Source organism: Pygoscelis adeliae, unplaced genomic scaffold (assembly GCF_000699105.1).
Source record: "Pygoscelis adeliae isolate BGI_AS28 unplaced genomic scaffold, ASM69910v1 Scaffold14, whole genome shotgun sequence".
Taxonomy (NCBI): domain Eukaryota; kingdom Metazoa; phylum Chordata; class Aves; order Sphenisciformes; family Spheniscidae; genus Pygoscelis; species Pygoscelis adeliae.
The window spans coordinates 19,802,613-19,818,130 of record NW_008825109.1 but is presented as its reverse complement, the minus strand read 5'-3'; the positions used below and the strand labels follow the sequence as shown (position 1 = coordinate 19,818,130).

At 37.2% G+C, this 15,518-nt stretch overlaps 1 protein-coding gene across 3 annotated transcripts in view; it reads right to left on the bottom strand.

Moving 5' to 3' along the window:
• Positions 1–397: 397 nt before the first annotated feature.
• Positions 398–15,518, bottom strand: part of LOC103920150 (phosphatidylinositol-binding clathrin assembly protein-like) — a 21,215-nt gene continuing 6,094 nt past the window's right edge. The window contains exons 7-20 of one of the 3 annotated variants that reach the window (XM_009327820.1): positions 15,346–15,387; positions 10,768–10,853; positions 9,570–9,693; positions 7,567–7,703; positions 7,147–7,250; positions 6,102–6,248; positions 5,584–5,643; positions 5,380–5,490; positions 4,385–4,516; positions 4,233–4,263; positions 3,646–3,766; positions 1,468–1,524; positions 1,041–1,148; positions 398–453 (exon numbers count right to left, since the gene is read on the bottom strand). In XM_009327820.1, the coding sequence (XP_009326095.1) occupies positions 439–453; positions 1,041–1,148; positions 1,468–1,524; positions 3,646–3,766; positions 4,233–4,263; positions 4,385–4,516; positions 5,380–5,490; positions 5,584–5,643; positions 6,102–6,248; positions 7,147–7,250; positions 7,567–7,703; positions 9,570–9,693; positions 10,768–10,853; positions 15,346–15,387 (1,275 nt within the window). In that variant the 3' untranslated portion in view covers positions 398–438. The remainder of the gene's footprint in view (positions 454–1,040; positions 1,149–1,467; positions 1,525–3,645; positions 3,767–4,232; positions 4,264–4,384; positions 4,517–5,379; positions 5,491–5,583; positions 5,644–6,101; positions 6,249–7,146; positions 7,251–7,566; positions 7,704–9,569; positions 9,694–10,767; positions 10,854–15,345; positions 15,388–15,518) is intronic. The other 2 variants (XM_009327821.1, XM_009327822.1) reach the window with 2 other exon arrangements.

Here is a 15,518-nt window from a genome sequence, read left to right as displayed (position 1 = left end):
ATAAAAATTTTATTGCTCAACTTCATTTGTGTTGTGTCTTGGTTACAACAGCCACAGAATTTATGGAGGAAATAAATAGCTTTGACAGCCTCAGTTAACTTCCTAAGGTAATCCACTGATGAATAAGGTTGTAGAGCAATCGTGTAACCCCTCTTCTCAGCTTTGAAGATGATAATCCAGCTTGCACCTTCTGAGTCAGCCTCAATAAAACACAGTTTTCTGCTAAGCAGTTTAAAAATCAGTGAACAAACATGACTTCACACTGCAGTGACTGTTATAAACAAGAATCTCTAAAGCATTGCAATTCAAAATAATATTGTATTATACAGGGAAGAAACAGTTGCCCTGTTCAGGTATACATCAAGGAAAGATTGAAATTCAGTCTTTTCTTTTTTTACCAGTATTTGGTTGTTCTCACATCTTGCTGCTTTGGTGGCTCTACATAAACTGTATCTGTGAAGTAGAGATTACATGTTAATGCCACTTACATAACACATCGTTTCTCAATGTTTTAGAATTATGAATCTATTCAACTGCCTTGTTACCTGCAAGTTAAGACTATAGGTTTTGGCACTTGAAAGCATCCCCAAAAAACATTAAGACCAACGTATTTGGATGACAGGAGTACACAGTTTCTTCATCTTGAATGATCTCTTGTCCATGCCTTTTTCACTTCCTCACCACCTGATCCTTCAGAAAGCTTTCACCACCGCTCTAGTCAGTATGACAAAACCAAGTATCCAGCTAATGTCATAGGAAGTCTGAATTCTACATATTTTCACCATTCCCATTTTCTTAATATTGACACAGTAAGAAGTTAGCCACTAAATCTCCAATTTTTACTTTTTTCCTTGCTTCCTACATTTGCACAGTCTTACCATCTGAATTTGCTTCCTCACCAGCAAAAGCTGTTACCCTTGACTGAGGAACCCCTCACTTTCAAATGCAGAAATACACGAGTAGCCCTTCGTGGAACATTTGGTTGCTTTTACCAAGACTAAAGTTTCAATGTGATCTCAAGATTAAAGAAAACAGTTCACCTGAGTTTCAGAAACAGGTGCAAAAGGATTTGTTGGCCTTAGACCAGGCTGCGTATACATCATTGACTGGGGTGCCATCAAAGGAGCAGCTCCAATCTGAGGAGGTACCTGTTAGAGAAACAAAACCCCCAGAAAACAGGTATATAAACTAATTCTAGAAGATACATCTTTTCACATTGTAAATATGGTAGAAAATAAGCACACAGATACACACATGCAGTAAAGTCAAAGCTTTTAAAAAACTTTGGGTATAAAATTTAGAGTAATCTCTTCCAATGCACAGTGCAAAAAAGCCATCAGTTTTCACACGCTTATAAAACAACATATACAAGTTGCAGGATGATTTGAACATCGTAATGCCTGCCATGAAACCCACTGGAGGAGACAACGAGGTTTTTCAGGAATACAAGACAATCACATCTCTTACCATTCCATATACAGGCACTTGAGGTGTGGTCAATGGGTACGTAATAGGAGCAGGTACCTTCAATCAAGAAAATTTTAATGTATTTTAGATAAGCTCATGCATACTAGTAATATATACAAAACTGTGAAAAATACGTATTTTTCAATACTTAAAATAACCAACATATTTACAAGAAATTGACTTACATATCCAGGATAGTGCACTCCGTTCTGGCACAGCAAAAGGAGTAAGGACAGAAAATTATTTAAGAGGTATTCAAACTGGAAATTCTAACCAAGGGATGGATTCAAGTCCAGTACTGTAACTGTAACTACGCTCAACTCAATTATTAAAACAATTAAAGCGGGAGGAAAAGTGCAAGGACAGTAACATCAGTAACTATGCCTGTTAACTTGGATAGGCTCCCTGCCTAGAAAGCTATCACTAGTGAGACTTCCAGAAAAATAGAAATTTTACTAAAACTAGCCAGATTTGAGTATATTGCTTGCACAGACATTTGTATAAGAAGCCTTTAGAGGGCATGGCATGCAATATTCCTTCTTCCTCCCACTATGTGCGAGAAGGGCGTAGAAAAAAAACAAGGAAGCCAGTGACCATTCAGCTTACAAAACAGCAACAGATGTTTAGTCGGGTAAACGTTGCTCACATGCTAATTTCTGATGTCTGCAACATGTCACAGTATGAAAAAGGAAAAACACGAGGAGCATCTTAAGCTGGCAATAACTTATATCAGGTTATGTTCACAGTGATGCATGCGCTTCATATTGCCATGCGTTGTTAAGTAGTGCTAATTATATTAAAAATGGAGTGCTAGTTAAAATACTTCCCTGTGAAAGAGTATGCAGACTCCAGTATACACGAACTGGAGAGCTAGTACTCTGAACGCCACAGACCAAGCCAGGACAGTTAAGACCTTTCCAATACTGGGGCACTGATTTTAACGATGCTCATACCCGGGCTAGTTCTTTGCATCGTTAATTGTTGGAATCCCAAGCAAATGAGTGAGCACATACCTGGCATAAAGCACGCAAATGCTTAGACCAGAAGGTATTAAGCATGAACACATGAAATAAAAACACACAACCCAAATCCACAGTGATCAATGTGTGCTAAGGTGCCCTCTACCTTTCAAAAATAAGAATGCATCAGCACTCTAACATAACGTTCTAGAGCACAAAGAGGGGATAAAAAGATTTTATGGTCTCAGAAGTCTCATATAAAAGTGCTATGCAACTGACACATACTCTCATCTGAATTTGAGTTTCATTTTTGATTCCAATTCTGGATTTAATATTCAACTTTGATAATTTTGAATGAGCATACTCACATAAGATGAGGAAAATAGGCATTACAGGCAAAGCTACTCTTATTGGACAATAAAGTCAGACAGCAGTCCAAAAGTCATAACAAATACGGCAATTACCGTAGTTGTACATATAACCAAGGTGAACATTCTACTTCCCTCCAAGGCAGCTGGTATTTCAGAAGTGGTTTGTATTTGTATGAATATATATGAATAAGATACTTGAAAAATCTCTTTTAAAAGCATAGGAAGTCAGTTGCCTACATATATCCCTCCAAGAAATTAAAATTCTTCATTTAAATAACTATAAAACTTCCACTTAGTATTTTGTACTGTGTTTAAAATACAAAGTTGCTGTTGAGCATTATCAAAAGTCCAAAGTGCTGCTTGACTTGCTAATTAAGGTGCCTTGCAGGGTTGCAGCAGCATTTCATGTGATAAAACTGGAAAAGGAGTGAGAACTGGAAGGAACAGCAGTTTTGCCCTTGAAACACATTATTAGGATTCTTAAAGGTGTGGGGGGGGCGGGGAGGAGTGGGGTGGGAGCATCTCAAACACGCACGTCAAATTTTCTTGTTTGGGGTCATTTGTTTCAATTCAAAAAGAACTTCTGAACCGAGATACGTCTCAAGTGAAAGGCTGATTATTTAAATTGTTAACGGACAAGTTTTACATTGAAGAGAAATAAAGCATACTAAAATCTCTACCTCATTCAGTTTAAGAATGAGGTTACTGTACTTCAGTTAAGAAGTACAAGCTTTCCCCCCTGCCCCCAGTCTTGTCCCAAACAGTGTTTGCTATTCTTTTTAAGTTAATTCAAGCAGGGTAGTAGCATTTGCTAGAATGAAGTGTGATTTCAATAGTACAGAAATTACCATATGTGGAATAGTGGGTAAGGGAGTAGGGTTCCATGTGGTCGATGTGCTTGTTTTTGCTTGCCAGTTTGTTCCACCAGTAAGTTTCTTCTCTGTAGGCTGGGTCCACTGCATATCTGATCTAAAATGAAACCACAGCTCGAGTAACAACAACATAATGGAAAACCAAAACATGCCTTAATACATGTACACAGCTGGAATCTATGGGTGGAAGAAACACTTGGGATTTCAGTAACTACTTATATATATTTCTGTTCCAATAAATATGAAGTCTGGGGGTTCTGTTTTGTGTTAAAAGTAAACTATCATTACTGCACTGTACGGCATAATGATTAACTGGAGTTTTATGTAACTGCAAGATCTTTTATGAGACCTCATAAAAATACTTAAATAAAAATACAGCAATTGCAAAACTAACTAAAGTGAATTACTTCAAAAGTTAAGGTTGACCATTATGGTGACTGACCACAAACTCACTGTTTCAATGCTGTACTTGGTAGCACACTACTTTCAAGAGTTGAGACTCTTGCCATGTTAGTGCTGGTAAACTGTGCCAGAGACTACCAAATAGTCATGTGAGAACTTACTTTTTAGATGGAGTTCCTCCAAAGCCAAGATCTGGGGGGAAAGAGAAACAGACAAAATCCCTAAGTATTTCTAATTTTTTTGGGGGGGAAAAAAAGCTTGTGTTGTTTTCAGTAACAAATGGCAAAGTTAAGTTTAAAAGCTTCACACTTACTTCCCACTAGATTAGCAAGTGAAGAATCAAGGTCATTTGCCAAAATTTTTCCGCTTTGCTGGTTGGCTAAAGTGGCTCTCTGACTTTGTGGTGGTACTGTAGGTTGCAATACATCATCTAGAAAGTTAAAAGCTAAAACAAAGAACACAAAAGCAACTGTTAACAAAACAGTTACATTGCATTTCACAAAAGACATCCATAAGCCAGGGAGGTATTTTCTTTATAGAACACTAAGTAGTTTGAGTGTATGTGGAGGTTCAACATGCTGGAAGTGTTTAAGGCTTAGACAGAAGCATAGTTTAACCTCTTATTTTTTATGGAATACTATATTGTAGCTACTAATCTAGTAGAATCTTTAATTTTACTTCAGCAGTAACTGATGGTATTTTAAAATTAAGACGGAACTCCCCTGAAACTGAAGAAAGAAGGTTGTTAAAGGTAGTTTCAAAGTGTTCTTGTAACACAATATAGCAGTAATTTCATGATACTGCTAGTATCCTGAATGTACACAAGAGTTCCTTCGCTATATGTTCATGAAGACTTTGAATATATAGCAAAATAGCACCAACCAAGAGAAAGATCGTAACTCAGCTATTCTTCAAGCAACACATACACACAAGTAGTTTTGCGTTTTTATAAGTATGACGCCTCTCAATGAAGTTAGAGAGAACTCATTACCATCTATCAAGAGAAAACACTGAAGTCACAAGCACTGAAAACAGATTAACATAAGCTTACCCGTTAAGAGAGATCCAGTGAGCCACGTTCAAAGTTCATGCCCCCAAAAAAAGAGGAAACCGTTATTACACAGTATACTTTGAAATTAGCTTTGACTAATCTCATAAACTACAATTGAACTGATTGCCTGTTATCAGCCCTATAATCATCTTGCAAATGTATTAAGTTATTAAATTTTGAACTGCAATAGCAGTTACGCTAAATTGTTAAGCAACTGTTGCCTGTAGGGTGTAAGTTAGTCATAAGCTAGTTTTTACCACTTGTAGTCCTGTACTCTGGTGCTGTAGATTTTCCTCCAAAAACAGCATCAAAGTCCACATTAATTGTTGAAGAGGTGGTACTTGGAGGAGCTGAATGAAGAGGAAAACCTGAAAAAAAATTTAGAGTAATCAATACACCCATGGAGTAATACCACTCATTACAGTAAAACCAGAAAGTTTACAAAAAAATAATCAAATTACCATCAACAGTCAGAGGATGATACACAGAAGCATATGTAGGTTTATGACCACTAAAGTCATCTTCATAGAAAGAGAGAAGAAAATAAGATCAGTTTAAGAGAGAAAAAGGAAGAGGGGACCTAAAAATTAAGTCTGCAGTTAAAAATTAAGAATTTTTAGTAATAAAAAGGATTTTTTTAATTTAACAAATTTGAAAAGCTCAAGTAACTCCTGCATTCCCCATTACAAAAGAGAAAGGAGGTTGCAGTTTGAAAGAAATCAGCAAAAATTCCAGCAAAACTGCAAGTCTTAGGATGTCTAGGTTGGGCAAGCTGAACAAAATAATGAGTTATTTCAACTGTAGAAATAAAACTTTAAGGAAACATATAATTGACTACATCTGGAATTAATGCACCATTTTCACTTGTTAATAAAAAGCGAAGATTGGTCCAAACCACAAAAAGATTACATGGCCCAGTTTATTAGCATTATTATCTCCAGTTGCAAAGAAATTACATGGGTTTTGTTTGTTTGTTTACCACTAAACAGTTCCACCGTTTGTTTGGAGGAAAAAGTAGAAATGATGAAAGGGGTGGTAGATTTTACAGCTTCTTCAACTGGCTTCATGTCAAAGACGTCCAGATGAGGTGGAGAACCAACACAACCATTTGAGGACGAGAAAGGACCTTTCAGATGCAGAAGTGAAGGAAAGAATACAGAGTACAAATAATGGAAAAGAAAACCAGACTGAAATGACTGCATATGAGAATCTCTAGACAAATTCATACTGTAAATATTCCACCTAGTGCTCAGCCCATTAAAGATACAAATTCTTAGTTTCAGATAAAAATCCTAACAGCTCTCTCTAGAGAAAATAATTCTAGTATTGCCACTGGGTGGGAGGAGGAGAGTGACAGAACATTCATCAGTCAAAAAAGTTAGATACTACATTTTTGGCTTCAAGAATCTACCTTTTAAATAGCACACAAGGGTATCAATTCCACCTATTAAAATACCAACACTTACAGTGGTGTTAACATTGCCTTATTTCAGCATTTAAGACATTCTTTGACATCTACCCTGATTATTCTTTGGAGGGATGGGTGAGGGTACAGAGAATGCTGTGCCCAAGAAACTGGGAACGACAGCTTTATTATAAGAACTTTGAAGTCACCAACACCTTTTAAATGAAAAGTGTATTAATTAATATCACTTAATGGAATGGAAATACTAGTCCAGCATCTTCTCAGTTACATCTGTTTAGTTTGTATTTCCCAGCATTTTTAAACTTTGATTTTTAGTTACATTTCTTCTACCTGTCCCCTTTATTGAATAGCTCCTTCATTCCATCTACTGCACATTGACACTACTGCTATGCGTTACAAAAAAAAAAGTAACTTTTCTGTAACAGTTTGCCAGAGCTTTCAGATGACTTATTTTATATTCTGTCAAGGACAGAGATGTTTAAATGCAAAGTAATTAAGGTTTAAGATGTAGATTCAATTAAGTATGAATCTGTATTTTATTCTTGTATTCTGAGAATACACCCATCATTTAGACAGTCAAATCATCGTATCAGCTCACCTCCCCAAGCACTGCTTGCTGATGTTGATATAGCTGGAGTACTCTGCACAGTTGGAACAAATGCAGGCTGAAGATCAAAAAGATCACTAGAAAGGTTAGGCATGCTGAATAAGAAAAGAAAGAGGGAGAGAAACGTGAAGATACATAATAGGCATTGTATTCTTGTGTTATACAAACACCCATACCACTCTCACTTTCTCTTGTTCACTAGTAACCCATCAATAATAGTGGTACAAAACAAAACTAGTAATTAAGCACTTATTGACCAATACCAAAATTCCTGTGAATACACCAGGAAAACATCAGCAAAAGGTTATTCTTGAAAAGTAACCAGGATCAGTGCTTTGCAATTGATTGTGGAGCTACAGGCCAACGCAGTAATTTCTGCTTGCTTCAGAAAGCAACGTAAGCCTCTCTCACCTATTTGTTGTGGGTGCTGGTACTGCAAAGAGGTCAACAGCTACAGTGGTATTCACACTTTTTCCTGATAAGGTGCTTGGGGATGCTGATGTGGAAGTGGAATTTGATACTACAGAAATCTCTCTTAATCGCTGCTCCTGAAAGATGAGATAGACAGTTTGCATCTTAGTTTTATTAATTTATTAACCCTTCAGTCCTGAAGACCTTTTCCAAGAAGAAATTTTAATTATTGTCTTAATGAGTCATTCTCCTGTAAAGTCCTGAAAACAGAAAGATGATTGAAATTAGAGATAGGAGTATTTGTTTTAAGAAAGCCTTGATAAAAATCAAGGTGGGACTTGAGGTTTTAAATAATTATTTTTTTAAACTATCTGTAACTGCCTAGAAGTAAAACACTTCTAATCAAGCTACACATTCTAAGCTCCCTTCATAGTCACTCAGGGAAACAGGTCAATGGACCTTTCTTCAGGAAGACCCATCTCTCTCTACTATTAGGATCTCTTTATAGTTCAATTCAGATGTTCAGAAATCAGACTAACAATGTGCATCCTAATAATATCCATGTGGTGTTGCTCTTAAACTGGCAAAATAAAAATCTAGTTTACATTGTTAATTTTAGGTTTACATCCCTCGTTACTTCTAGATATGCCCACTGCATTTATATAGCACAGGTGTATGTTTTACACTGCTTACATTCCTCAAGTAAAACACTGAGTGAGCTTGCAAGCTTCCCTGCCCCCAAATGAAAATTTCTATCAACTGATTTAATTATTCAGTTACAGCAGCTACAAGTCCTATTCTAGCAGAAGTGGGACAGTGAAGAGGGGAGACATCTGATGCAACTCCTGAAAACAAAAAAAGAAAAACCCCAACCAAAAAAAACAAACATCACCACCACAACACTTGCTGAGATTCAAGTGAAGCAGTTCGGCAGCAGGCGGCAAGGCACACCAAGATTGTAGCGTAATAGCAAAAAACTTGCTTCACATTGACTTGGTGTAAGGCATATTTCAAATCAGGAAAGTGAAGAATCTTCAATAGACCTCTAACTCCAGAGACGAAACTCAACTCTGCATTACTGTCAAAGTTTACTTTCACACTCCAAATAGTTTTAAGGCTCTTGTAATGTGGCCTCGAGACGACATGAGCAGAGTTGCTTCATCATTTAGGTGTGTCTAGAGATGTTAAAGGAACAGAAGAAAAATTCCCCAACTGCCCCACTTGCGTGTGCCTGGGACGTGACAGAACTACAGGTTTAGCTTTCAGCAAGAGAAGCGTCTGGCCTTGTTCGAGATGTTATACTGTATATGTTCTCAGGAAACAGTGTTATAAACAGGTTAAAAGGACCCAAAGGACCAGGATTCAGGCCTTGAGAGGGATGTTACTAAGAGGACTACTCAACAAGTAGCAATGAGCAAAGGAAAGCACATTAAGGAACCAAGAGAGAACACACTGATTTTCTTTCAAATGTGTTGTTATTCAAAGTCCATAAATTAAACCTAAATACATACGATTTCAAACAGTTTTTCAAACTAAATTATAGAATTATAAGTAAGAGCAGTTAAATGTGGACAGAACTGTAGTGTGTATTCTCATTATGAGCAACATGAGTGAAGAATCACACTAAAGCCACATTCCATACATCATGGGGGAAAAATAATTCCCCTCTTACCAATCAATCTTACAATAGCAATGCTGTATGTTCAGCTGCTGAGATGTAACCTAGAAATGTTGTATACTCATTTGGGGAATCTTTGAGATAAATAACAATCACTTGTAAGGAAGAATATAAATGATTTATATCAGCTGTCTGCTATTCAAATCATACTCCTGGTAGAAGGGTCACCACATATTGGCAGCCATCACACCTGCATCCTACAGAATCATGCCTTGGCCTCTCAAGATGAGAGTTCCCCCACCATACACTATTTTAAGCCAATCCTGGTTTTCACCTGTACCAGTTAAAAAAAGTCTCAGAATACAAATTTTAAGAAATACAGTACCTTAAGTGCCTGCAGTCTAGCTTGTTCCTCCTCCAATGCCTGCTGCTTTTCTTTCTCATCCATCCTGCTAAATGACATTCCTGTATTGGCAAGTGTGGAAACAGCACTGGATAGGGCACTAGCTCTAAAAACAGTAATAATTAAAAAAAGTTTTATTAAAAAAAACCAGCCAGGTATACATCACATAGTTTAATCATCAAGTGCCTTATCTAATTGTGTGCCATTCCCCCTCCACTCCAGTCTTCTCTTCCCTTACTCTCTGGTACAGAAATGCAGACACCCCAATAATGAGGGAGTTCGGTGAAAAAGCAGCATGAGTACAGAGGATTACTCCCTCAAGTTTCAGCGGGTAGGAACTGGAAAATGCAGAACACACCAGCTGTTTTTCTTTAAGGTCACATAGACTAGACTGGAATTCTATTCCATTCAAGTGGCAGAGGCACAAAAAGCTTATTTGTACATGTTATATATATAACAGTAAACAAAGCACAGAAGTTATTCTTTATATAGTATACTTTTTAGCAGAATACTGTAGTAGTGAATCCTCAGATACTTGCAAAAAAAAAACTGAGGAGCAAGACAGCAACTCAGGAATGTACCTTACACTGATACATTTATCAATATTTACCAAGTTTCAGGGGGAGAATGTCTATGCCAAAAGATCTCTCTCACTCTTAAGTCAGAAGTACTGCTCATACGTATCGATACAAAGAGTAACACAATTCCTGCCAGCACAAAGCATCTAAGCTAATTTGGCTGTTCTGAGAAGGGACTGGAGAACTTTTATAAGCAGGTTAAGATAAATTCACAGTCTGAGAAGTAGATAATTGACGAAGATAAATACCATCCTATCTTGGGTAAAAAGAGCCTCAAACCCCAAGTAACTCAGAAGTCTTATAAGCCAAAGGACTTCAAACAATTAAAAACTAAAAACAATAATATACAAGGTCTCAGCTCAGTGGTTTCTTACAGCATAATAAGAAGTCTGTCAGAGACACAGGCAGACATACCTAGATTTCAAATGTGACTAAGCTACCAGACTACTAGTCACTAGATACTTCATTTATACTTCTAGGAAGATATATTTGGAAGTGAATAAAATTCAAGGAGAACACCAAATGACCGAATCCTGAAAATTCTCAGTATGAAGATGACAAATCTTAAGTATAGGCATCGTTGTAATTCATTGGGTGCTCACCTGCTGGCAGCGGAGACTTCTTTTGTTTTCTTTCCCTCCACAGAAGCCAAATGCTGTTCCAGTGCTTCAAGCAAGCTGCTGGGTGCCTAAAGTTAAAGTATTTATAAAACACTGCTTCTAGACAACACATCCTTGTTTAGTACACAGATTAGTTTCCTCATCCACTAACAACAAAACCCCACACATCAATAATCGTGCCTTCGGGTTTTGCTGCCATCCTGCATACCTGAATTCTATCTACCCAGCTGTGGTTCTTTAAAAGGAGTGGCACACAGAGCCATGAAGTAAGGATTCCCCCAGAGCAGGTCTGCTTCTGTGTAGCAAGTCACATTCTTGTTTTTGGCAACAGTATTTGCTATGTTAAGATTAATCCAGTAATCACAGCCGATTAAGCAGTACTCCCTTAAACTCACAGAAGTACCAAAATGAAGCCTTTGCATTTTTGACCCCCTTTCCCCTGTAACAATAAAAAGCCAATCATTTTCCATTCAAATATTTACAGTCAAAGGCTTGCATTAGAAACACTTGACTACAGCAGAATGTTAGGTTTGATAAAAAAAGCAATCAAACTCAACCTAATCCCAACAATACTATTGCAGACGGAGTAGCTATTCAACACATGACTACACAATAAACCAACTCAATTACTCCAAAGCCTTTGGTAGTCTAAAACATTAGAAACTAGCAACATCACCTCAAATAAAGTTGTTGGGTTTTTCTGCGGATTCCATCCCCATCCCTTCTGTCCCCATCCCTCCCCAGAGAAGTGTTACCCATGAGAAGTTTTTAAACATTAAGCTGTTTTTATTTAAAGCAATGAAGAAGATTAAAAAAACCCCAGGTTTCTCGCCACTTAAATCCAGCAGGAAGTCAGACACTAGACACCTTAAAGGAGTTTTAGGTGAGCAATACTCATAAGCTTACCAAAACTTTTGAGACCACAGCCATTCAGTACCCGAGAGAAAGATTTTAACTGATAGGTAACAGAAAAGAACAAGTTTAAAATATACAGACTAAGGCACACCAGAGCTGCTTTGGTTCCTACAGAAAATAAGAAAAAAGTGCCAATCATAACCTGCCTTCTTTCTGCCATATACTTGTATCCACTACAGAAATATTTCTTCCATACCAAAGGAAACAGCTTCAAAGCTCAGAATAAATTTGAACTCACGCTGATTACACAGTCTTAGTAGGAAGTACGATTTCTCCAAATCACCATACAAAAACAACCTCCATCAAGCAAAATAATTAGGCTGGCACTTTTGGAAGAAGTTCACTGCCTTGCTATTCTAGCCACCTTGCTCTCGTGACTTTTAACTACACAGTCCATACTCCATAAAACAAGCGAAATAAATCCTACTGCAGATTCAGATGAAGGAAATAGACCTCTAAAGTTTTAATCCGCTTGCCAGCTCAGTCCTCCTCATCTGGCACGGTTTCAGAGACATTAAGCCTCTCTTACCACTTGCCAACTTTGAGTAGGTAGAACAGACATGATAGGCATTGTTTGGAAGGAAAACAAGCTTGCCCTTGCTAGCCCTTCTGTACCAAAAGCTAGACCGAAGTATTTCCTGGAAAGAGGAAAAATACTAATCACACAAGGCTTTGGCAAGTTCCCCTCTGAAATACTGAGCACAATTCTAGCTTCCCACATTCAGTGAAGGCCAATTCAAGGTACAAGAGATGCAAAGAAAAGCAATTAGAATAATCCTGTAAAACTGCCTGTCTTAAAGTTAAGGCCTTGGTATTTCTTTCTATGAATAGAGCTAGGTAAGCTAAGACAGTGTAGTTACCTCAACAACTGGTCATAAATAAATTCAGCGTTCGAACTTGACAGCTAAACCCCAAGGGGGAACATTTTGAAATACCCTTCTGGAAAGGTATCAGGGACAAAAAAAAAAAAAAAAAAATAAAACCAAAAAACCCATACTTTTACCTTTCAGGAGGAACAATAGTTTGCAAAAGACATTGCATGATACAGCTAGATAGATAATCTTAATAGTAGGAGACTATACCCTAATTCCAGAAAGTTTTTCTAGTCTTCATTGTTTTTTCAAGGCCACTAAAACTTACCTGTATGGAAAAGCATATTCTATACTTACTGTTTCTAAAACCCTCTGAACAACCCCCTCAACCATAAAACCTGAAACCAACAAACCAGTAACTTCTCTGAACTTCCTCACTGCTGCAGACATCCAACAAAACATCAGAGATGAAATTTTGAGTGAACAGATCTTAGTAGTTTTATGCCAGAAAAGATGCCTGGGCTAATACAGATGTTGACTTGAAAAAGGCTGTATTTGATGACTCAGCCTCTTTCCTCTCACCCAAAGACATCTGACAGACTAACATCCATACAGAGGAAAGTGACCCAGTTGCATTCATGCAATACAGTAACAGCTATAAACAGAAAGTAAGCAACATCATTGTGAAATTAGGGCACCTAAAGATGCCTGGGCTAATACAGATGTTGACTTGAAAAAGGCTGTATTTGATGACTCAGCCTCTTTCCTCTCACCCAAAGACATCTGACAGACTAACATCCATACAGAGGAAAGTGACCCAGTTGCATTCATGCAATACAGTAACAGCTATAAACAGAAAGTAAGCAACATCATTGTGAAATAGGGCACCTACAAAGGAAAATATTTTCTTGAAGAGATAAAACCATTGTTGCCAGGAACAGCTTAAGGAAACTCTGAAATATGCATATCCCAGAACAGAATATACACCAGAAATGTAAACAAAGTATTTGGAAAAAAATTAAATATGGTAGATGAGAATAGAGACAGAAGACATGACCCTGTCAGAACTTATTTCAGAAACACAAGCACACTGAAAATTAATTTTTTGTGAAAGTCTAGTATTAAGAAATTTTAGCAAATTCTTTTAATGTGGCACTGAATTAATGTATAATTATTCAACTCTTATCAAATGCCATGAAATCTACTATGGAAGTGGAATGCTTAACAGTGGCACTGAGGTTGCCAAAATACACAGGATGCTGACATCTATCACCACAGTTCAGAGTTGCCTTTCATGTCTAAGTGCACTTAAAACAAAATAGCTGAGCTATTAGAAAAAATGTTGTGAGAACAGTAGATATAAAGGGGTTTGCTCACTGATAGTTTCAGATATAAAGAACAGCAAAACAAAGTTAAATCCCCTATTCTCAGTAAATTAAAAAAAAAAACTGCTTTGAAGAGCCTTATAATGACCCAATTAACTGGACAAGTACACAGAAACCCAGTGAAGTATAACTTCAGACTTGAGCATAATTTGATTAGCATAATACAGACCAGCTGAATACTGCAGTACTAATCAAAAGACAGAGTAAGATGCTAAGATCAAACACCAATAGAAAACATCAAACTACTGTTTTCACTCATTACCTGCTCTTACCCTGCTGGTTACAGTCATATTTCTTTTCCTACCAAAGGCCTAGAAGTTCTTAAAGGGGTTAATATTAATTGCCAGGACTGCAAGTATTAGAGGTTTGTACTTCGAAACATGTATGATTTCAGATGGAGATCATAACGTAGGCAGTAATGAACAACACTGACAATGGAAGTTTGTGGTTTAGATTTGATTTCCATATTAAAAAGACACTAATGAAGTTTAGGCAAATCTTCACAGTAGATATATTTTTTACATGATTAACCCATGAAATTTAATTTTGTGAAGGTAGTGTAGGATTAGATGTCACTGTTCAAAGTTGACACATTAGATTTTAACTGTTTCACACTGACACCACTTAAACAGCTTGAGTACTCTAGACCTCGAAGGCACTCCAGTTTATTGCCCGAGTCTCCTGACAGATTGCCATTTATTCTACCCATCAGGTTACTCTGCGCTACAGAAAGAATACCAATACCTCTGTCCTGTTGGGTTGGTCCTAGGTTAGGAATCCAATGTCCCTGTGAACTGAAGGAACTTGCAAAGAATAACTTTGTGCCCTTCTGTGGACTATCAGTGTTTCCTGTTCACCAGGTCAAACCATCTGTCTCACCTCCTTTCTGCCCCTCAGTTTATCCTCACTTAGAAGGTATTCCCCTGCATTCCACCTTTTAGACTAAGTGTTCCAGCGCACAACCTGTATTGTGCATGTCCCTCATATTACTGAGTAATATCAAAGCCTGCGTTAAGTGCTGGTATAGAAACATCAGATCTATTCAGACCTCAGGGGAAAGAAAAAATTCTTGACTGAACTAGCTAACTGTAATCTTTTAACTGTGTTGGAAGACATTAAATTACAGCGAAACGGAAGGTTTTCCTGAAGGCATGGCAAGATGCTTGTAGCTTATATGTCAGTGAATCTTCTGTGATGAAAACCAGAAGTTCTTGAAAAATATTTTGGAGTTTTATTGCTTTAAACAATCCAAAAATCTTATTACGAGCTGCAAAGTGTGAATACCAAGTACATTTAATCCACGGGAAAAGTCACCATACATATTTCCCATATATAAAGACATAGAAAAGAATACATTCTTGAGATGAATGATTACTACGATACACACCAATCTTTAAAAACACAAAGAACAAAATAATTGGGTTCATCAATACGATATGTACACTGACCTGAGTAAGATCTGGAATGTCACCCTGATCAATTCCAACTTGCTGGGTTTACAAAAAAAGAAGAAAAAAATGTACATTACTACACACAGTGGCAATGAAAATAAAAACCAGTGATGTCTGAATGTTACATAGAAACTAACATATTAAAAAGGGATATTCATAACTTTCTGAAC